General features: G+C 41.5%; 1 protein-coding gene and 1 long non-coding RNA gene across 8 annotated transcripts in view; one reads left to right on the top strand and one right to left on the bottom strand.

Annotated features, from left to right (window-relative positions):
* The window catches only part of LOC309655894 (peroxisomal succinyl-coenzyme A thioesterase-like), a 38378-nt gene that overhangs the window by 11572 nt on the left and 4400 nt on the right, over nucleotides 1-22406 (top strand). For 2 of the 6 annotated variants that reach the window (XM_082451819.1, XM_082451815.1), the window contains exons 1-2: nucleotides 18465-18927; nucleotides 20895-21097. In XM_082451819.1, coding sequence (XP_082307945.1) covers nucleotides 18471-18927; nucleotides 20895-21097 — 660 coding nt within the window. In that variant the 5' untranslated portion in view covers nucleotides 18465-18470. Of the gene's footprint in view, nucleotides 1-30; nucleotides 3098-18464; nucleotides 18966-20894; nucleotides 21098-22406 lie in introns of those variants that run through there. The other 4 variants (XR_014261044.1, XM_082451817.1, XM_082451820.1 and 1 more) reach the window with 4 other exon arrangements.
* Nucleotides 1433-18359, bottom strand: LOC309655954. Of its 2 annotated transcripts, XR_014261062.1 has the most exons (6): nucleotides 18255-18353; nucleotides 5439-5486; nucleotides 5012-5134; nucleotides 3764-3931; nucleotides 3555-3687; nucleotides 1433-1566 (listed from the first exon to the last, which is right to left on the bottom strand). It is a non-coding gene; the product is annotated as an uncharacterized lncRNA (long non-coding RNA). The 2 variants fall into 2 exon arrangements; XR_014261061.1 differs by lacking the exon at nucleotides 5439-5486 and having other exon boundaries at nucleotides 18255-18359.

Genomic DNA, 22406 nt, shown 5'->3' with positions numbered 1-22406 from the left:
TTTTGACTCTTGTCCCTTCTTTTCTTCCAGGTAAAGGGCCCTGGCATTGGACTTCTGGGCATTTCTTTAGGGGCTGATATTTGTCTCTCCATGGCCTCATTTTTGAAGAACATCTCAGCCACAGTTTCCATCAATGGATCTGGCTTCAATGGAAACAAAGCCATATACTACAAGGAGAATAGCATTCCACCACTGGGCCATGACCTGAGGAGAATGAAGGTAGCTTTTTCAGGCCTCCTGGACATTGTGGATATAAGGAATGATATTGTAGGGGGATGTGAGAACCCCTGCATGATTCCAATAGAGAAGGCCCAGGGGCCCATCCTCTTCATTGTTGGTCAGGATGACCATAACTGGAGGAGTGAGTTATACGCCCAGATAGCCTCTGAACGGTTACAGGCCCATGGAAAGGAAAAACCCCAGATCATCTCTTACCCTGGGACTGGGCATTACATTGAGCCTCCTTACTTCCCCATGTGCCCAGCTTCCCTACACAAATTATTGGACAAACCTGTGATGTGGGGTGGGGAGCCCAGGGCTCATTCTAAGGCCCAGGTAGATGCTTGGAAGCAAATTCTAACCTTCTTCACCAAACAACTTGGAGCTTGTCCCAAATTGTAATGCCCCAAATTGTAATTGGTCTGTTATTGACAGGAGAGATTCAAGGTCAGATTTTAGTGTTTAATAATCTTATGTGAATCACTTGTCCCCTGGATAACACTAAATTCATGTCATTGGTATTAATGCAATATTTTAGGTAACTTTTTTGAGATTAATTTTGTCATTAATTTTTCTAATGTAACATATGCCTATTATAGAAGATTCAATTAGAAGTATACAATACTAAATAGTAAAAAGTATCACCACTATTAAAATTTGTGTTTTCATCTAGATTTTTTTACTTAATACTTTGAGGCACAGATGAAATTTAAAGCTGAACAAATACTGGGCTACTTTTTCCATCACTGGGAGAGAATGGCCATTCAGTGTTTGCTACTGGTTCAACTACTGGTAGCAGGGTAGAATTTTCTTTGGCTAAAATATACAGAGAGGTGTTGATAGAAGGAAAGCCAGACTGACCTTTTTCTCATGGAGATTAGAGAAGAATCCTCTGAGAGGAGTTACGGTAAGAAAGGGAGCATCTGGCTCTAGATGGTTAAGTCAAAACTCTGTTCCAAAGGTGGTTGACTATGAGCTATTTTCCTTTTTGCTTCCTGGCTCTAACAACAGACTTTGGAAAACCATACTGTGACATTCTTACAGGCATCATCATCACTTTCTTTGACATCAAGTTTACAAAGTATTGTGTAAGTGTATCTGAAGAGATAATGGCTGAGAATTTTCTAAAGCTGACAAAGACATCAGCCACATATTCCAACAGCACTATGTCTTAGTCACCTTAGGCTTCTATAACAAAATACCATAGATGGGGTGGCTTAAACAACAGACATTTATTTCTCACAGTTCTGGAGGCTGGGAAGTCCAAGATTAAGGTTCTGGCAGATTCAGTTCCTGGTGGGGCCTCTTCCTGGCTTATAGATGGCTGCCTTCTTCCTGTGTCCTTACCTGGCAGGGAGAGAGAGGGAGCTCCAGTTTCTCTTCCTCATTTCATAAGGATACTAATCCCATCATGGGGGCTTCACTCTCATGACTTCATTTAAACCTAACAACCTCCCAAAGGTTCTACCTTCAAATACCATCACATTGGGGTTTCGGATTTCAACATATGAGTTTTTTTTGTTTTTTTTTTTAATAAAGTTACTTGCCTTTCTTTTTTATTTACTTATTTATTTATTTATGGCTGTGTTGGGTCTTCGTTTCCGTGCGAGGGCTTTCTCCAGTTGTGGCAAGCGGGGGCCACTCCTCATCGCGGTGCGCGGGCCTCTCACCATCGCGGCCTCTCTCGTTGCGGAGCACAGGCTCCAGACGCACAGGCTCCAGACGCGCAGGCTCAGTAATTGTGGCTCACGGGCCCAGTCGCTCCGCGGCGTGTGGGATCCTCCCAGACCAGGGCCCGAACCCGTATCCCCTGCACTGGCAGGCAGACTCTCAACCACTGCGCCACCAAGGAAGCCCAACATATGAGTTTTGAGGGGACACATTCAGTTCATAACAACCATAAACCTCAAGCAAGTTAACCATATTTAACACATCACAGAAAAATTGTTTGTGGCAGTTTTATAACATAGAATTTATAACATAAATTCTTTGACACTTCTGCCACCAAGAGGTGGGAGATCTATGTCCCCTCCCCTCAAATCTGGATGGGTTTCTGACTGCCTCAGTTAGTAGAGTACAGCAGAATTGATGCTTTATGATTTCAGAAGGTAGGTCGTAAAGGCCATAAAGGTGATCCCACCTTGTTTGCTGGGAACACCTGCTCTTGGAGCCCTGAGCCACCCTAAGAAGTTTTACAACTTTGAGGCTGTGATGCTGTGAGGAAGCCCCAAATACACGGAGAGGCCAACTGTAAGCTCTTCCTGTAACAGTCCCAAATGAGCTCAACCTTTGAGTCACCTCAGCCCAAGTACAGGGATGTGACTGAAAAAACCTCAAGATGATTCTAGCCCCCAGCCATTTGAATCTTCCCAGTGAAGGCTTTAGATATCCTGAAACAGAGAAGAGTTGTCCCAGTCAAGCACTGTCCAAATTGTGGATCTGTGAACAAAATATTTTTTTATGTGACTGTGTTTTGGGGGGCATTTCAGTTATCTATTGCTTTGTAACAAACCACCCCAAAACACAGAGGCTTAAAACATTAACCATTCTCGGACTTCCCTGGTGGCACAGTGGTTAAGAATCCACCTGCCAATGCAGGGGACACGGGTTCAAGCCCTGGTCCGTGAAGATCGCACATGCTGCGGAGCAACTAAGGCCGTGCGCCAAAACTACTGAGCCTGCGCTCTAGAGCCCGTGTGCCACAACTACTGAAACCTGCGCCTAGAGCCCGTGCTCCACAAGAAGAGAAGCCACCACATTGAGAAGCCTGCGCACCACAACAAAGAGTAGCCCCCGCTCTCTGCAACTAGAGAAAAGCCCGCGCACAGCAAAGAAGACCCAATGCAGCCAAAAATAAATAAATTTATTTTTAAAAAAACATTAACCATTAATTTTTCTCACTCAAGTGGCAGGCAAGTTGGTATTGGCTGTCAGCTAAGATCTCAGGCAGGGCTATGGTTCACAGGGTCTCAGTTCTCTCCATGTGGGCCTTTACAATGGCTAATTGGGCTGGGTTCCAAGAGTGAGCATCCCAACATAGCAAAGTTGAATTGTATGGCATGTTTTTGACCTAGTCTTGGAAGCTACATGCATCACTCTTGCTGTACACTACTGGTCAAGGCAATCACAAAGACCCACCAAGTTCAAGGAGAACATGGAGTCCACCTCTCAAAAGGAGAGTGGAAAGATTCTAGAAGAACAGGTGGAATGGGAAACATTGTAACCACCTTTGGAAAATCTGCCTTCTAGCCACAATGGTTCACATTCCTCCCACGTGTAAGATATGGTCATCCCTCCTTTAAAGCCCACCCCCGCCCAAAGTCTCATTCCATTACAGCATCATGCTCAGGCTCAAAGTCTAAGATTGTATCATTTATATCAGGTCCAGGTGCAGATGAATTTCCTTAGGTATAATCCCTTGGGTATAGCTCCTTGAGTATCTTTCTTCTCAGTCTGAAGATCTGTGAACTAAAGAGACAAGTTAGCTGTCCACACACACAGACATCCAGAATACGATGGTAGGCAGGTATAAGATAATTCTTACAGATATTCCTGTTCAAAAATGGGGAATATGGGAGGCACACGACAGTCACTGGCCCCTAGCCATTCTGAAATCCAGCTGAGAACATGTTGCCAATTCTTCCATTGGTGCTCAGTTTACTCTCTGTGAGTTGTTCTCTGTAGCTCTTGGTTCCACCCTCTGAGTTGAAACCTATATTTCCCATAAGAAAATTAAATTAGCAAAAAAGCCTCCTGGATCTGCTTCCTGGATGAAAAAGATGAGGCATCCAAAGATCTCTTTTTATTTTGCACTGTCTCTATCTCTTTTAGTTCAAACTCATTGTGCTTCCACCAGAACCATTCTCTTAAGAATTATATAGGTTTTCTAAAAAATATCAGTGGGGTTCACTTCCTTAGACAATACACCACTACAAATCTGTTTGAGATAGGAACTTTTCTATCTGGGGCTCCTTGGGAGAATGCTGCAGGCAAACATCCTTAAGATTCCCATAAATTCTGTTATTTAATAGACAGGATCTGTTAGGTACACCTTAAAATCTTTAGAGGACCTTTGTCATTCTGAAATGTTCTATGAAGCACTACCTTGAATCTTTGAGGTCTTTACAAAGTCTCTCCCACAGACCCACCCTAGGTTTGACTTTGCTTTGAAGTCCTGTCTTAATTACAGAATAATTTACCATCTGGAGAAGCTGGAAAGGAGAAACAGTATTATTGTCAAGCTTGGCAAGTCCTGGTTGCTTCCTATTTAGCAGTTCATTCTTAGCTCACCTCTTCCTCTTGTATATTTTGTCATAGGCAGCAAGGAGAAGCCAGGTGGCACTGTCAGTACTCTGCTGGGAAATCACTTTAGCTAGATTATTGAATTCATTAGGTATATTTACCCTTTTTCACATTACTGCAGGTGTCAGTGTTGCCTCTAGCTTCCAATAAATTTATTTTACTTTCCTTTAGGTCATCAATAATGGCCTTCATGAGTTCCTTTAGGCTTTCACTAATAGTCTCCCTGGAGCCCTTCCAATTTCTACCTTCCACCTAGTCCTAAAGCCAGTTGTGATACCTGTGCACATGAATTTCTCCACAGGCTGCTTGAGCTTCCTCACAGCGTGATATCTGGGTTTTAAAAATGAATGGTCCGAGAGAGGAAGGCAGAAATACATGGCCTTTTTATGACTTAGCTTTGGAAGTCACATATCATTGCTTCAGCTGTACTCTACTGGTTGAGGCAGACACAGAGACATTAGGTGCAAAGAAAATGTGTATAGACTATCACCTGATAGGGGAATGGCAAGTTTCTAGAAGGGCATGTGAGATGGGAGTTATTTGTCACGATCATCTTTAGAAAATGCAATCTGTCCACAGAATTGTTTGTTACGTAGCAAAAGGCAATGGAACACTGCAGAAAAGAAAGACAAAGATTAAAAAATCTTACCAGCAACCACAGAAAAAAGTCAACCTTCAAAGAAGCAGCAGTAAGTCTAACAACTGACTTCTCAACAGCTATGATGGAAATCAGGAACCATTGAAAAACCTTTAAAGTGTCAAAAGAAAACATCTGACAACCTCGAAGCCTATTCTAGCAAAATAGATTCTTAAATACGAAAGTATATATTGTTCATAAAATTGATTGAAAAAAATTTAACAGAATCAAAATAGTCATTTTCAGAAAAACAGAAATTAAGAGAATTAAAATAGCATACCTGCAATAAAGGAAAAACTAGGGTGTTCTTCAAGCAGAATGAAGATGACTCAAGGTGGAAATATGGAAATGAAGGAAGAAATGGAATATAGTGAAAAAGGTTAAATATGCATGTAAATATAAATATTTACAAATAACATATTGCGGGGTTTAAAATACACATAGAAAAAATGCTTGATATAATTTCTGTCCTCTTAAATTTGTTGAGACTTGTTTTCTGGCCTAGCATGTAACCTATCCTGGAGAATGTTCCATGTGCACTTGAAAAGAATGTGTACTGTGCTGTTTTGGGGTGTAATATCCTATCTATTAGGTCCAACAGGTCCATTGTCTCTTGGACCCTGTGGCTTGTGAAATCCCAGTTCCCCGACCAGGGATTTAAACCCGGGCACCCAGCAGTGAACGTGCTGAGTCCTGGACCATCAGGGAATTCCCCCATTGTCTCATTTAAGACCACTGTTGCCTTATTGATTTTCTATCTGGATGATCTGTCCATTGAGGTAAGTGGGGTGTTAAAGTCCCCAACTATTATTATTGTAAATTTCTCTCTTTATATCTGTTAATATAGCTTTGTATATTTAAGTACCCCTGTATTGGTTGCATATACGTTAACAAGTGTAATAGCCTCTTCTTGTATTGATCCCTTTATCTTTGTCTTTTGTTACAGCCTTTATTTTAAGGTCTAGTTTGTGTGGTATGTGTATCACTACCCCAACTTTCTGGTCGTTTCCATTTGCATTTGCATGAAATATCTTTTTCCATTCTCTTACCCTCAGTCTGTGTGTGTCTTTAGTTCTGAAGTGAGTCTCTTGTAGACAGCATATAGATGGGTCTTGTTTTTATTTTTAATCCAATCAGCTATGTCTTATGATAGGAGCATTTAGTCAATTGACATTTAAAGTAACTATTGATAGGTATGTACTTATTGTCATTTTGTTTCTTGTTTTCCAGTTGTTTTTGTATTTCTTCTCTGTTTATTTCTTCTTTTTCTTTCTTTCCTTGTGGTTTGATGATTTTCTTTAGTAGTGTGCTTGTGTTCCTTTCTCTTTAGTTTTCATGTATCTATTGTAGGCTTTCTCTTAATATATATTTTAAAATTTATTTATTTTATTCATTTTTTTTTGGCTGTGTTGGGTCTTCATTGCTGCGTGCAGGCTTTCTCTAGTTGAGGTGAGCAGGGCCTACTCTTCATTGCAGTGCTCAGTCTTCTCGTTGCAGTGTCTTCTCTTGTTGCAGTTGCTAAGCACAGGCTACAGGCACGCGGGCTTCAGTAGTTGTGGTGTGTGGGCTCAGTAGTTGTGGCTCGCGGGCTCTAGAGTGCAGGCTCAGTAGTTGTGGCGCATGGGCTTAGTTGCTCTGTGGCATGTGAGATCTTCCCAGACCAGGGCTCAAACCCATGTCCCCTGTATTGGCAGGCAGATTCCCAACCACTGTGCTACCAGGGAAGCTCCTCTATTGTAGGTTTTTGATTTGTGTTTACCACAGGTTTCATATATGATGAACTATATCTAAATCTACTTGTTTTGAACTGGCAGTCATTTAAGTTCAAACACATTCTAAAAGATCTACATTTTTTATTCCCCTCACCCATATTTTGTGTTTTTGATGTCATGTTTTACATTTTCATGTTTATCCCTTAACTGTTCATTGTAGTTATAATTGATTTTACAGTTTATTGTCTTTGAATCTTCATACTAGCTTCTTTAAGTAGTTAATCTTCAGCTCTTACTTCATATTTTCCTTTCCTAGTGGAATTTTTTTCCTTTCCTATGGAATCTTACTTCTTTTCCACTTAGAGAGGAACCTTTAACATTTCTTTTAGCATAGGTTTATTATTGATGAACTCTTTTTCTTTTTGCTTTTCTGAAAATTTCTTTATTTCTCTAACTCTAAACAATAATCTTGCTGGGTAGAGTATCCTAGGATGAAGATTTTTCCCTTCTGGCATTTTAAATATATCATGTCAATCTCTTCTGGCCTGCAGAAAAAATCAGCTGATGGCCTTATGCGGTTTCCCTTATATATGACTCTTTGTTTTTTTTCTTGCTGACTTTAGAATTCTCTCTTTAAGTTTTTCCATTTTAATTATGATATGTCTTAGTGTGGGTCTGTTTAGGTTCATCCCTCTGTGCTTCCTGTACCCAAATATCTGTTTCCTTCTTCAGGTTTGGGGATTTTTCAGCAATAATTTCATCAAATACATTCTAGATCCCCTTCTCTCTCTCTCTCTTCTCCTTCTGGAACCCCTATAATGCAAATTTTGGTATGCTTGATGTTATCCCAAAGATCTCTTAAACTATTTTCATTAAAAAAAATTTTTTTTTTTTAATGATAGAGCTGGGATTTTATTTTATTTTGGCCACACCGCACGGCTTGGGGGATCTCAGTTCCCTGACCAGGGGTTGAACCTGGGCCATGGCAGTGAAAGCCCAGAATCCTAACCACTAGGCCACCAGGGAACACCCATTAAATTTGTTTTTCTATTTGCTGTTCGTCTTTGGTGATTTCCATTATTCTATCTTCCCAATCACTTATGTGTTTTTTGTATCACTTAATCTGTTATTCATTCCTTCTTGTGTGTTTTTTATTCCAGTTAATGAACTCTTCATTTCTGATTGGGTCTTTTTTATATATTCTAGTTCCTTGTTAAAATTCTCATTGTGTTCATCTATCCTTTTCCCTAATTCAGTTAGAATTTTTATTTGACTTTGACTTTTTTATCTGGTAAACACAACTTTCCAAAATCTATGGGATTCAGCAAAAGCAATTCTAGGAGGGAAGTTTATAGTGATACAGGCCTTCCTGGAGAAACATGAAAAATCTAAAATAAACAACCTAATGTAAAGGAATTAGAAAAAGAACAAACACAGCCCACAGTCAGCAGAAGGAATAAAATGATGAAGATCACAGAGAAAATAAAATAGAGAACAAAAAAACTAGAAAAGATCAATGAAATGAACTAAGAGCTATTTTTTTGAAAAGATAAACAAAATTAGTAATCCTTCAGCCAGGCTCATCAAGAGGAAAAGAGAGAGGATCCAAATAAACAAAATGAGAAACGAAAGAGGAGAAATAACAACCAATAACCATAAGACAATACCATAAACGGTTATAAGCCAACAAACAGAACAACCTAGAAGGAATGGACAAATGTCTAGAAACGTACACTATGCCAAGACTGAATCAGGAAGAAAAAGACAACTTGAAAAGACCAATCACTAGTAGTGAAATTGAATTTGTAATTTTAAAAACTCCCAGCAGGGGGGCTTCCCTGGTGGCACAGTGGTTGAGAATCTGCCTGCCAATGCAGGGGACATACGGGTTCAAGCCCTGGTCTGGGAAGATCCCACATGCTGCGGAGCAACTGGGCCCGTGAGCCACAATTACTGAGCCTGCGCGTCTGGAGCCTGTGCTCCGCAACAAGAGAGGCCGCGATAGTGAGAGGCCTGCGCACGGCGATGAAGAGTGGCCCCCGCTTGCCACAACTAGAGAAAGCCCTCGCACGGAAACGAAGACCCAACACAGCCATAAATAAATAAATTAATTAATTAATTTAAATTTAAAAAAACTAACAAAACTCCCAGCAAACAGAAGTCCAGGACCAGATGGCTTCACAGGGGACTTCTATCAAACATATAAAGAACAGTTTATACCTATCCTTCTCAAACTATTCCAAATAATTGAAGAGGACAAAACACTCCCAAAATCATTCTACAGGGCCACCATTACCCTGATTCCAAAACCAGACAATGACAGTACAAAAAAAAAGAGAATTACAGGCCAATATCTTAGATGAATATAGATGCAAAAAATCCTCAATGAAATGTTAGCAAATTGAATCCAACAATATATAAAAGGATCATATATCCCAGTAAGTGGGATTTATTTTAGGGATGCCAGGATTGTTAAATATTTGCAAATCATCAGTGTGATATACTACATTAACAATAAGAAGGATAAAAATCATATGATCATCACAATAGATGCAGAAAAATCATTTGACAAAATTCAATATCCATTCATGACAAAAACTCTCATCAGTGTTGGTACAGAAGGAACATTTCAGAAAATAATAAAGACCATTTATGACAAACCCACAGCTATCATCATAACAGTGAAAATCTGAAAGCCTTTCTTCTAAATTCAGGAACAAGACAAGGATGCCCACTCTTGCCACTTCTATTTAACATTATGTTGGAAGTCCTAGCCACAGCATCAAAAAAGGAAGAGAAATAAAAGCATCCAAATTGGAAGGGAAGAAGTAAAACTGTCACTATTTGCAGATGCCATGATACTATATATAGAAAACTCTTAAAACTACTGGAAATTATTAGAATTAATAAACGAATTCAGTAAAGTTGCAGGATACAAGATTAATATACAAAAATATGTTGCTTTTCTATACTCTAATAATGAACAATCAGAAAGAGAAACAAAAAAAAAAAAACCCTGCTTAAAATTACATTGAAAAGAATAAATTGCCTAGGAATAAACTTAACCAAGAAGGTGAAGGACCTATACACTAAAAACTATGAAACACTGATGAAGAAAATTGAAGATGATACAAAGAAATGGAAAGATATCTTGTGTTCTTGAACTGGAAGAATTAATAGTTAAAATGGCCATACTCCCCAAAGCAATCTACAGGTTTAATGCAATCCCTATCAAAATACCCAAGACATTTTTCACAGAAGTAGAATAATCCTAAAATTTATATGGAAAAGCAAAAGGTCCTGAATTGCCAAAACAATCTTGAGAAAAAAGAACAAACTTGGAGGTATCATGCTCCCTGTCTTCATACTATACTATCAAGGTACAGTCATCAAAACAGCATGGTACTGGCACAAAAACAGATATACAGATCAATGGAACTGAATAGGGAGCCCAGAAATAAACCTACACACCTATGGCCAATTAACCTATGACAAAGGAAGCAAAAATATACAATGACAAAAAGACACTCTCTTCAATAAGTGGTGCTGGGAAAATTGGACAGCTACATGTAAAACAATGGGATTAGAACATTTCCTCACACAATATAAAAAAAAACCCTGAAAATAGATTAAAGACTGAAATATAAGACCTGAAACCATAAAACTACTAGAAGAAAACACAGGCAGAACACTCTTTGACATAAATCATAGCAATATTTTTTTGGATCTGTTCCCTAAGGGAAAAGAAATAAGAGCAAAAAGAAGCAAATGGGACCTACCCTAAACTTGGGTTTGCACAGCAAAGGAAACCATCAACAAAACGAAAAGGCAACCTACTGAATGGGAGAATATATTTGCAACTGATATAACCAATAAGGGGGTTATATCCAAAATACATAAACAACTCATACAACTAAATATCAAAAAGAACAAAACAACCCAATTAAAAAATGGTCAGAAGACCTGAATAGACATTTTTCCAAAGATGATGTATAGATGGCTAACAGGCATATGAAAAGATGCTCAACATCGCTAATCACCAGAGAAATGCAAATCAAAAGCACAATGAGATATCACCTCACACTTGGCAGAATGGCCATCATAAAAAGACTACAAATAAGAAATGTTTGTGAGGATGTGGAGGAAAGGGAACCCCTGTACACTGTTGGTGGGAATGTAAATTGGTGCAGCCACTATGGAAAACAGTATGGAGATTCCTCAAAAAATTAAAAATAGTTCTATCAGATGATCCAGCAATTCCACTCTGGGGTATATATCCAGAAAATATGAAAAAACTATGGTCCAGGGTCTATGTTGCATGTCAGTCCAATCTAAAGTCAGATGAGTTGGACTTGCATTTGAAATTGTGACCACTCACAACACCCAGACTGCCTGAGGTTGGGGGGTTTTACACTACTCTCATTTAAAGGTGAAAATTAGATACTATGGCATTAATATTAATGAGATACATTACTAAGAATCTGTGGAGCATGCTGAGAGTTATAACTGTGGTTTTCTGGTTTTCTGGTTTGATTTTCTTTTTCCTCAGAGTAACATCAAAGCCAAGAAAGATAGTTTTACCTGTACTGAGAGAGAAAGGGCCAGAAAAATTATTTGAAGAAATAATGGCTGAAAACTTCCTCATCTGGGAAGGAAAGAGACATCCAGGTCCAGGAAGCCTAGAGAATTCCAAGTAAGATGACCTCAAAGAGAATCACACCAAGATACATTATAATTAAAATGGTAAAAGTTAAGGAGAAAGAGAGAATCTTAAAAGCAGCAAGAGAAAAGCAACCTATTATGTACAAAGGAAACACCATAGGCCTATGAACAGACTTTTCAGCAGAAACTTTATAGGCCAGAAAAGAGTAGCATGATACACTCAAAGGGCTGAAAGGAAAAAACTGCCAACTGAAAATTCTCTACCCAGCAAGGTTATCATTCAGAATTGAAGGACACATTAAGAGTATTCCAGGTAAGCAAAAGTAAAGGAGTTCATCACCACTAAACTGGCCTTTCAGCAAATGCAGCAAATGTTAAAGGAACTCCCCTAAGCTAAAAAGAAGAGGCACTAATTAATAAAAAGAAAACATATGAAAGTAAATATCTCACTGGAATATGTAAATAAATAATAAAGGTAGTGGATCAATCACTTATAAAGGGCAAAAGACAAAAGTATTAAAATTAATGAAAATACCATAGTTAAGGGATACATTAAAAAGATGTAAAATGTGTCATCAAAAATATAAAGCATAGGGGGGAGTAAAAATATAAAGCTTTGGAATGTGTTCAAAATTAAGTTACTATCAACTTAAATAAAGACTGTTATATACATAAGGTGTTATATGTGAACTTCATGGTAACCACAAAGAGAAAACTTATAGTAAATACATAAAGGAAAATGAGAAAGGAATCTAAACATAACACTAAGAAAACAGTCAAACCACAAGGGAAGAGAGAAAAAGAAAAAAGGAACAGAGAGGAACTACAAAAAGAACCAGAAGACAGTTAACAAAATGGCAATAAGTATATAACTATCAATAATTACTTTAAATGTAATGTAGATTTGCCAATCAAAAGATATAAGGTGGCTGAATAAAAAAGCAAGACCCTTCTATATGCTGCCTACAAGTGACTCACTTCAAACACAAAGACATTTAACAGACTGATAGTGAAAGGATGTAAAAAGATGCAATGGAAAATAAAAGAAAGCTGGGGTGGCAATACTTATATCACACAAAAGAGACTTTAAAACAAAGAGTGTAACAAAACAAAGAACAGTATATGATGATAAAAGTATCAATCCAAAAAGAGGACATAACATTTGTAAACATTTATGTACCAAAAATAGAAGCACGTTATATATTGGGTTAGCCAAAAAGTTTGTTCGTTTTTTCCCATAAGGTGGCTCTAGGAGTGCTTAGTTGTCTAACTTCATTCGAAACAATTTTGTTAGATTGTATTATGATAGCTGACATATCAGCGTGCATTAAAAAAACTTATCAAAACTGGTGAATTTTTGTGTAGCCATTTTAATATTGAAGATGGAAGAAAAAAAGCAACATTTTCAGCATATTATGCTTTATTATTTCAAGAAAGGTAAAAACGCAACTGAAACACACAAAAAAGATTTGTGCCGTGTATGGAGAAGGTGCTGTGGCTGATTGAACATGTCAAAAGTGGTTTGTGAAGTTTTGTGCTGGAAATTTCTTGCTGGACGATGCTGCACGATCGGGTAGACCAGTTGAAGTTGATAGCAATCACATCGAGACATTAATTGAGAACAATCAACGTTATATTACGCGGGAGATAGCCAACATACTCAAAATATCCAAATCAAGCGTTGAAAATCATTTGCTCCAGTTTGGTTATGTGAATTGCTTTGATGGTTGGGTTCCACATAAATTAAGCGAAAAAACCCTTCTTGACCGTATTTCCACATGCAATTCTCTACTTAAACGTAACAAAAACATTCCGTTTTTAAAACAAATTGTGATGGGTGATGAAAAGTGGATACTGTACAATAATGTGGAACGGAAGAGATGGTGGGACTAGCGAAATAAACCACCACCAACCACACCAAAGGCCGGTCTTCATCCAAAGAAGGTGATGTTGTGTATATGGTGGGATTGGAAGGGAGTCCTCTATTATGGGCTCCTTCTGGAAAACCAAACGATTAATTCCAACAAGTACTGCTCTCAGTTAGACCAACTGAAAGCAGCACTTGATGAAAAGTGTCCAGAATTAGTCAACAGAATATGTATAATCCTCCATTAGGATAAGGCAAGACCACATGTTTCTTTGATGACCAGGCAAAAACTGTTACAACCTGGCTGGGAAGTTCTGATTTATCCGCTGTATTCACCAGACATTGCACCTTCGGAATTCCATTTATTTCAGTCTTTACAAAATTCTCTTAATGGAAGAAACTTCAATTCCCTGGAAAACTGTAAAAGGCACCTGGGACAGTTCTTTGCTCAAAAAGATAAAAAGTTTTGGGAAGATGGAATCATGAAGTTGCCAGAAAAATGGCAGAAGGCAGTGGAACAAAAGGGTGAATATGTTGTTCAATAAAGTTTTTGGTGAAAATGAAAAATGTGTCTTTTATTTTTACTTAAAAACCAAAGGCAAGGGATTTTGGATACCGGATCAGACATAATGCAAATTCCTGGAAACTTCAATCAAATGGGAAAGACTAGTGTTCAAGGATATGGAAGAGCAAGGATCTGACTGAGGTGGGCAGGTTTTATTAACCCTACAAGTTGGACACAGAGGACCAAAGGAATCCTCTAGGGTGGTTATATGACTCCCTGGTATTTTAACTTTTTATTTTGCAATAATTTTAGACTTACAAAAATGTTGCAAAAATAGCCCAGCTATACTCTTCATCTTGATTTCCCTTAATGTTAACTTCTTACATAACCATAGTACAAACATCAAAATCAGGAAGTTAACATTGATACAATACTATTAACCATGAGATGATTATTGAAATTAAGTTATTGCAATCTTGGAGAAAGAATGTACTCAAATGGATAGATACTGGTGGCTAAAAACAGAAACGTGGAGCTCTCTTGTCCTACCAAATGGTAATAGGAAATAGTACCAGGCCCAGGATCATCAGTGAAACCACACCTATGATACTGGAATAACTGGGAGTCTGTTCCCACCTCCTGCCTCTTTCCCCTTTAACTCTCACTTGGGGTTATCAGAAAAGCAGATGGATCTGGGTGTTGACTGAGAATTACAGAAAACAATGAATTTGGTGTTAACTATGGCTGACATTGTTTCTCTATAGGAAGAGCTTTCTAAATCACCCCTGACTGAAATCCTTTTATTGATTTTACAAGCATTGTTTTCAATCCCAATACGTTTTAAATATCAACAGCAGTTTGCTCTCACTCGGCAGCCAGTGATTTACCTTTACAGTCTTGCCTCCAAGATATTTCAATTCTCTAACATTTGTCATAATCTGTGAAGGTGGGATTTAAACAGGTGTCCTAAACCTAATTCAGATAGTAAAATTACTCATTATATTGCTGGCATACTGGTCAGAGGTGACTCAGAAGCAATTGTTTCTGAAACTCAGCCTTTCCATACTGAATTTATAACTGAAAGGCAGTGTGCTATTAAACACAGAAAAATTCAGGAGCCCTCTCAGAGAGAAACCTTTCTGGGAGTGTACTTATCTGGGATAACCAAAGAAATTCTACCCTAGATCAAGCAAAAGCTTTCATCCGTGCATGAAGTCCCTACCCCTAAAACAGAGGCACAGAAATTAATTTTTATGTTTAATACTGAAGATATCACGTCACTACAGCCACTTCATCAAATCACTAGACAAGCACTGGAATCTGTAAGAAGCCACTCCTCTCTCTTTTTTTTTTTTTTTAAAGTGTTTTTTTTTTTTAGTTGCCTTGCAAATACTTTTTTTTTTTTTTAATTTATTTATGGCTGTGTTGGGTCTTCATTTCCGTGCGAGGGCTCCCTCCAGCCGCGGCGAGCGGGGGCCACTCCTCATCGCGGTGCGCGGGCCTCTCACCATCGCGGCCTCTCCCGCTGCGGCGCACAGGCTCCAGACGCGCAGGCTCAGTAGCTGTGGCTCACGGGCCCAGCTGCTCCGCGGCATGTGGGATCCTCCCAAACCAGGGCTCGAACCCGCGTGCCCTGCATTGGCAGGCAGATTCTCAACCACTGCGCCACCAGGGAAGCCCGCCACTCCTCTCTTATGAAAGCAAAGTGTATTCCTTTTTTTAAAAAAATTAATTTATTTTTGGCTGCGTTGGGTCTTCATTGCCGCGTGCAGGCTTTCTCTAGTTGCAGCAAGCGGGGGCTACTCTTCACTTTGGTGCGTGGGGTTCTCATTGCGGTGGCTGCTCTTGTTGCAGAGCACAGGCTCTAGGTGTGCAAGCTTCAGTAGTTGTGGCACGTGGGCTTAGTAGTTGTGGCTCACGGGCTCTAGAGCACAGGCTCAGTAGTTGTGGCGCATGGGCTTAGCTGCTCTGTGGCATGTGGGGTCTTCCCGGACCAGGGCTTGAACGCGTGTCACATGCACTGGCAGGCGGATTCTTAACCACTGCGCCACCAGGGAAGCCCGCAAAGTATATTCTTACAGCAGCTGATTCTTTTGCAGATTATGGGTATCCCCTGGCGGTTAGCCTGCATAGTACCTACTTCTTCCATTGGAGTTCCTATGGAATTCCCCAAAGTAGGGCAGTTTTGAATGGCCCAGCTTAGGCCTCCTCCTTAGCTGCTTTTCCCTCATGTGCCTGGGAGCCATTTCTGTGCCTCTTCACAGCAACCTGGGCATCAGGGAAGGGGAAGGAAGAAGCCATCTTTCTCCCTGCCTTTCTGAAATCTGAGGGCAATTGTGCTGGTGGCTGTAGCAGCCCAGGTCAATTTTTGTAAGCTGAGTGTTCCTAGATTGAGGAAAGTCTGTAACACTTGAAACCACAGGTATTTAAAATATGCTGCCGTAGTTACTTCAGGAGATAGAATGGGGAAAATTCATGGAACTCTGCGATCTGGGGCCTAGTCTGATGTCTTTTTCTTCAGTTTATTAGTATTTATTGAGCTTCCATTTCCTGGACATCTTCTACGTGGTCCATCCACTCCCCTCTGTACACAGGTAGGCTGAGCTGAATGGCTGTGTTCAGCCAAAGAGAGGCGCTCGCAAGACACTGAAGGGCCGGAGGAGAGTGAGGTCAGGTGTTTATTCCTCCCACTCTTGCCACCTCACCACAGGTTGCCTGCCTCCCTCCATGAAGGCTACAGCTCCTGCAGGCAGCCCTCTCTCCTTCAGCCTTCAGGCCCAAGGTTCTGCACCAAACTGTGCTGCGTTTTGTTTTGTTTTTTTATCCTTGCCTATGCCTTTGCAAATAGTCCCTTTATGAAACTCTGTTCCAATTGCCCAGTTTGAAAGTGCCACTTGTTTCCTGCCAGAACCCCAACACAACTCAACACTGACACTGGGACTTCCCTGGTGGCGCAGTGGTTAAGAATCCGCCTGCCAATGCAGGGGAAACGGGTTCAAGCCCTGGTCCGGAAAGATCCCACATGCCGCAGAAGAGGTAAGCCTGCGCGCCACAACTACTGAGCCTGCGCTCTAGAGCTCGCGAGCCACAACTACTGACCCCGCGTGCCTAGAGCCTGTGCTCCGCAACAAGAGAAGGCATCGCAATGAGAAGCCCGCACACCGCGACGAAGAGTAGCCCCTGATCGCCGCAACTAGAGAAAGCCCACACGCCGCAACGAAGACCCAACGCAGCCAAAAATAAATTAATTAATTTAAAAAAGAAGAAAACAAAACAAACAAAAAAAACACTGACACTGCCAGTGACCAGATTTGTGAGTTGAAGAACAAAACTCTTACCGAGCACCTACTACAGTATCAGTGCAGTGTCAGGCCATATGTTTGCCCATTTAACCATCACAATAAATCCTTTACAGATAAGGAAACTGGATTCAGAGGCTTAATTATGTACCTTGCTAAGGATCACCACGCTATTAAGGAGCAGGATCAGACTGGAACCCAGGAAGTTCTCCCTCCAGAAACATCTCCCTGCTCTGGAAGCCATTGTAGGTATCCTTAGTTCTAGGAAAAAGGCTCGGTAAAGGATTGAGGGTTAAGGGTAGGATTAGGACTATGTTTCCAGTGATCCCCTGAATTACAATCACCTGGGATGCTTTTTAATACTGATAAATCAAATATTTATAAATCGAATGGAATATTTATAAATGGAATATTTCCTGCCATATCAATAAACAAAGGATGTCACAGTCATCAACGATTGCAACCCTCCAACGTGAGCCGGTGAGCCCTGAGGAAACTCAGGGCTGAAAAGAATACCTGCCATGTAGCAGCCATCAGACTGCAGCCACTTCCTGCAATGAGCCCTGAGGAAACTCAGGATGTGAAAATACAGGGTACTGGCCCCAGATAGCTGAGGTGCATATCAAAGGAATGATTTCAGTGAGCCCAGACTCTTGCATCTTCCCATACATAGAAAAGCACTAAATTCCTTAACTTGAGATATCTGGTTTTCTTTAATTAACAATAATCTTTTGACTTCCCGACTACCTTCCTTTGGTTGCAAAACTCTTATATATCCTGGCTCCTCCCCCCCACCCCACCCCACCCCCCGCACCCCGCCTCCTTGGAGCAGTTTCTCAGAGTTATCTGAAATGCTGTCTCCCGGGCTGCAGTCCTCATTTTGCCCCAAATAAAACTTAACTCACAACTCTTCACGCTGTGCATTTTTTTAAGTGAACAATACTCCAGCTTCTTGGAACTGCCCGGTATCTTTCCCAATCCTTTAGCTGTCAGCAATCTTTGTACTTCTATTTCGACACTCGCCATATTGGACCGCAGGATTAATAATTACCATAAAACTCTTATTTTAGCAGATACTCTTCCAGGCAGGCAGTAGTGGATTGCACAAACTCCAGGAGACCTCACAAAGCGGTTTAGCAAGTGTCCCTTCGGCCGCCCAAAGGGAGTAGCGCAAACGTTCCAACTGCGACCGACCCCCAGGGAGGTGGAGAGACGCCAGGCCCTGCCCTTGACTCCGCCGGGCCGCCCCTTCTCCGCTGGGATCCGCATGGCGGCGACAGTGACGCTGGAGCCTGCGGGCCGCTGCCGCTGGGACGAGCCGGTGCGCATGGTTGTGCGCGGCCTGGCCCCGGGGCAGCCGGTCACGCTGCGCGCGTCCCTGCGCGACGAGAAGGACGCGCTCTTCCGAGCCCACGCGCGCTACTGCGCCGACGCCCACGGCCAACTGGACCTGGAGCGCGCGCCCGCGCTGGGCGGCAGCTTCGCGGGGCTCGAGCCCATGGGGCTCCTCTGGGCTCTAGAGTCCGAGAAGCCCTTGCTGCGGCTGGTGAAGCGGGACGTGCAGACGCCCTTCGCCGTGGAGCTGGAGGTGCTCGATGGCCACGACCCGGAGGCCGGAGGGCTCCTGGGCCGGGCGGTGCAGGAGCGCGACTTCCTGGCGCCGGGGATGCGGCGCGAGCCCGTGCGCTCAGGCCGGGTGCGCGCCACGCTCTTCCTGCCGCCAGGTGAGCAGCCCACTTCCCAGGCTGTTGTGGAAAGCCAGGTAGAGTCCTGAGACCCTGGGCGGCCCCTTGCCTGGCTAGGGAACCCCGTGGTTGTGGAACTTCCCTAAATTCGTCCTCAAGCTCCAAAGTCTATCATGAATTCTGGGTGGAAGTTTCTCCTCTCAATTTCAGGGCACTTCCTGGAGGTACTGCCGTTCCCTTAGCTATATGCTAAAAGTTCATTCAGAGTACTCAAAAAGTGTATTTATGCTGCTATGTGCCAGCCATGCAGCTGTGTCTCAGATACTAATATTAGGTAGTGACTTCTGCTGGTGTGCGGGAGTGATTTTTGCCTTCTTTCACATCAAAGTTCTAAGGAAACTAAAACCCAGAGATACAGGCAGTGCCCCATAATACTAAAAAACAAACAAAAAACTCCCTGAAGGTCCCCTCCCCCATAATAAACAGTCTGTCAGTGGTTCTCAACCTGGGATGATTCTCCCCCACTCCAGGGGCATTTGGTAATATCTGGAGACATTTTTGATTGTCACAGCTGGAGAGGGTGCTGTTGGCATCTAGTGGGTAGGTGCTAAACATCCACAATCCACGGGACAGCCCCACAACAAAGAAATATCTTACTCAAAATGTCTATAGTGCTAAGGTTGAGAAACCCTAGTCTAAGTAAAAACAAGGTGCTGGTAGGTAAAAGAGGCCTGTAAACAAGACAACTGACCCACCCCTTCCAACCAAATTCCTGACTGAAACCCCTGCTATATAGAAATGCTGGAGTTGCCACTGCTCACAGAATCCCTAAACTGAATTCTGTGATTATTCTCCAAAACAGGAGGCCCTGCTTTATTCTTACAGCTCTTCAGGAATTCACAGCCTTAACTAGCACTGCCCACTCAACTGTGAACTCCTGGGTCTGGAATTGGGACTTATACATCTCCATATCTCTGTATGCCTAGAGGTTTACACAGGGATATAATAAGAGCTCAATAAATCATACTGACAGATTCAATAAGAATCTCCTAAAGACTTTAATTTTTTAAAAAATCTTTCAAAAAAAAAATATCTTTCACTGCCTAGTTGCGATATTTCAATCAAGTCAGTTGTTAACTATTTTAGTATGTACTCTGTGGCCCATTTAAAATTTATTGTTTTCTGACTCAAAGGCTTTTTGTAAATAATGCAGAAAAGTTCAATTATTTAACAAATATGTGTTGAATCAAGGACTATGCTACATACATTAGCTAGCAAATTCAGACATGGGCCTCACTGTACCTACTGCCTAATGGAGGATACTGGCAACTAGACTTGGATCTGTAAGTGTGGTAAGTGCTATGATAGGGGAGGTACAGACCCAGGGTGCTGGTGGGAACATATAAAAGGCTATGTAATTCAACTCAGCCTTGGAGGGCATCTGGGAAGTCTTCCAGGAAGGGAGATCTAAACTTAGATTTGAAGACTGATGAGTCAACCAGTTCAGAAATGGTGGAGAGGGGAGGAGAATAGTGTACACCATTTTCAGGGCCAAAGAGAGCATAGCACATTTAGGAATGGAGTTCTTTAAGGCTGGAGCAGAGGATGTAAGGAGGTGGGGAGTATATTCTAATAATCCCCTGTATATGTAGAGCGCTTTACAGCTGTCAAAGCATTCTCAGTTTTTTGGGGGTTTTTTTGAGGAAAATTTGGTGGAAAATGTACATTTCATCTTATGTTATTTCTAATTTGGTTTATAATATCATTGTTGTTTTTTGCAAATATGTGAAAAATTATGGAGAAAATAAGGCATTTTGTTCCCCCTCCCTTCTCCCCAAAGTTTATTAAAAAAAAAAAAAGACAAAGTAAAAAGGGTCCTTTTCCACCAAACTCCCACCCACAACCTTCTTTGCTTTAAAAACTTCTCTTTGCTGACTGCCAAAATCTGAAACCCAAGAATGTCTTTTGAGTGTCTGAAACTCCTTATGATTTGTGGTGCTCTCCAGGCACAGGACCATTCCCTGGAATCCTCGATCTTTTTGGAAGTGGTGGTGGCCTTTGTGAATACAGGGCCAGCCTCCTGGCTGGACATGGTTTTGCTGTGCTTGCTCTGGCTTATTTCAGATTTGAAGACCTCCCTGAATATTTGAATAATGTGTGCCTGGAGTACTTTGAAGAAGCTGTGGACTTCATGCTGCAACATCCAAAGGTGGGTTCTTGTGCTCACCTGAATGCAGAGGAGAGGGGGTAGAGCAGACACAGGGCTGGATCCAAAAGCTCTACCAGGACACCCAGGGCTGGAAATATGCCATGAGACACAAAGGCTCCTTCAAAAGTTGTTAGGATTATTATTTTCATTTCTGCCCATCTCTCTCCAATCCCTTAAGACTGAACTGTTTAGTTCCCTTTAGTTCTTGACCAGAATTCAAAGAGCTAGACTAAAAAGTTACTAACCTTAAGTTCTGGTTCTGTGTCTACCACCATGTGGCATTATAATCCTGAATAAGGCAGTTTCCCTCTCTGGAATTCAGTTTTTCTCATTTGTAAGATTAAGGTAGGGACTTCCCCGGTAGTCCAGTGGTTAAGACTCAGCGCTTCCGCTGCAGGGGATGGGGGTTTGATCCCTGGTTGGGGAACTAAGATCCCACATGCTGTGCAGCACGGCCCCCCCCCAAAAAAAAAAAAGATTATTGTAAATGTATAGAGAAAAAAGTTTGACTGTAGAGAGATTTTTGAGACAATTGGTGACATTTGAATAGCGGTTGTGTATTCGATGATATTACGGAACCATTAATTTTGTTAAGTGTGTTAATGGTATTGTGGCTTTGTAGAGAAAGTTCTTATATGAGACTGGAAAAATTAATTAAAACATTTTGGTATGCTTATCAATGGAATACATAGTCTTTGCTACTATCTAGACTTCAAGAAACCCAAACATTCTAATGTTAAGGAGTAAGATGTACTGCAAGGTCTAACTCTGTTAGTATTCAGGGACTGGTCTCAATAGAGCTGCTAAAACCTAGATGATCATGAACTGTGATGACTGGTTTATTTATGGGATATAAGCCCCCAGGAACAAGAAGAGACCAATATATACTATCAGTTTTGCCCTTAAGACCTAGGCAAGAGGGGCTTCTGCTCTGGACCTTTTGTTTTAGATGACCACTCTCTGGCCTTCCTTTGGCTGCATCCCTGACCACGGGTGCGGAGTTGAGGGACCAAGGGAATGTGTCTACCTGGAACCCATGTGCCCCTCACACCATGCCCTTTGGATCTGGAACCCCAGAATTATCTGCCAACCAGCTCTGATCCTGCTTCCAAGCCCTGTGCCTCTTCTCTGGGTCCATTAATGTGAATACACCTAGGCCTTAAACATACAGGCTGGGTTGTCCAAACGCATGTGTGAGAGGGCCCTTATGGTACATGATGGAGCCAGGCAGGGATGGGAAGAGAAAGAGAGTTGGCCAAGGACCAGGGACTAGGGCCAGGGGCTGGCGCTCCCCCCATGCCATGTTCCA

Source organism: Balaenoptera physalus (assembly GCF_965194825.1).
Source record: "Balaenoptera physalus genome assembly, chromosome: 2".
In the NCBI taxonomy this organism is placed as follows: Eukaryota; Metazoa; Chordata; class Mammalia; order Artiodactyla; family Balaenopteridae; genus Balaenoptera; species Balaenoptera physalus.
The sequence above is the reverse complement of the archived record's forward strand: the minus strand, read 5'-3'. Positions and strand labels throughout refer to the sequence as shown.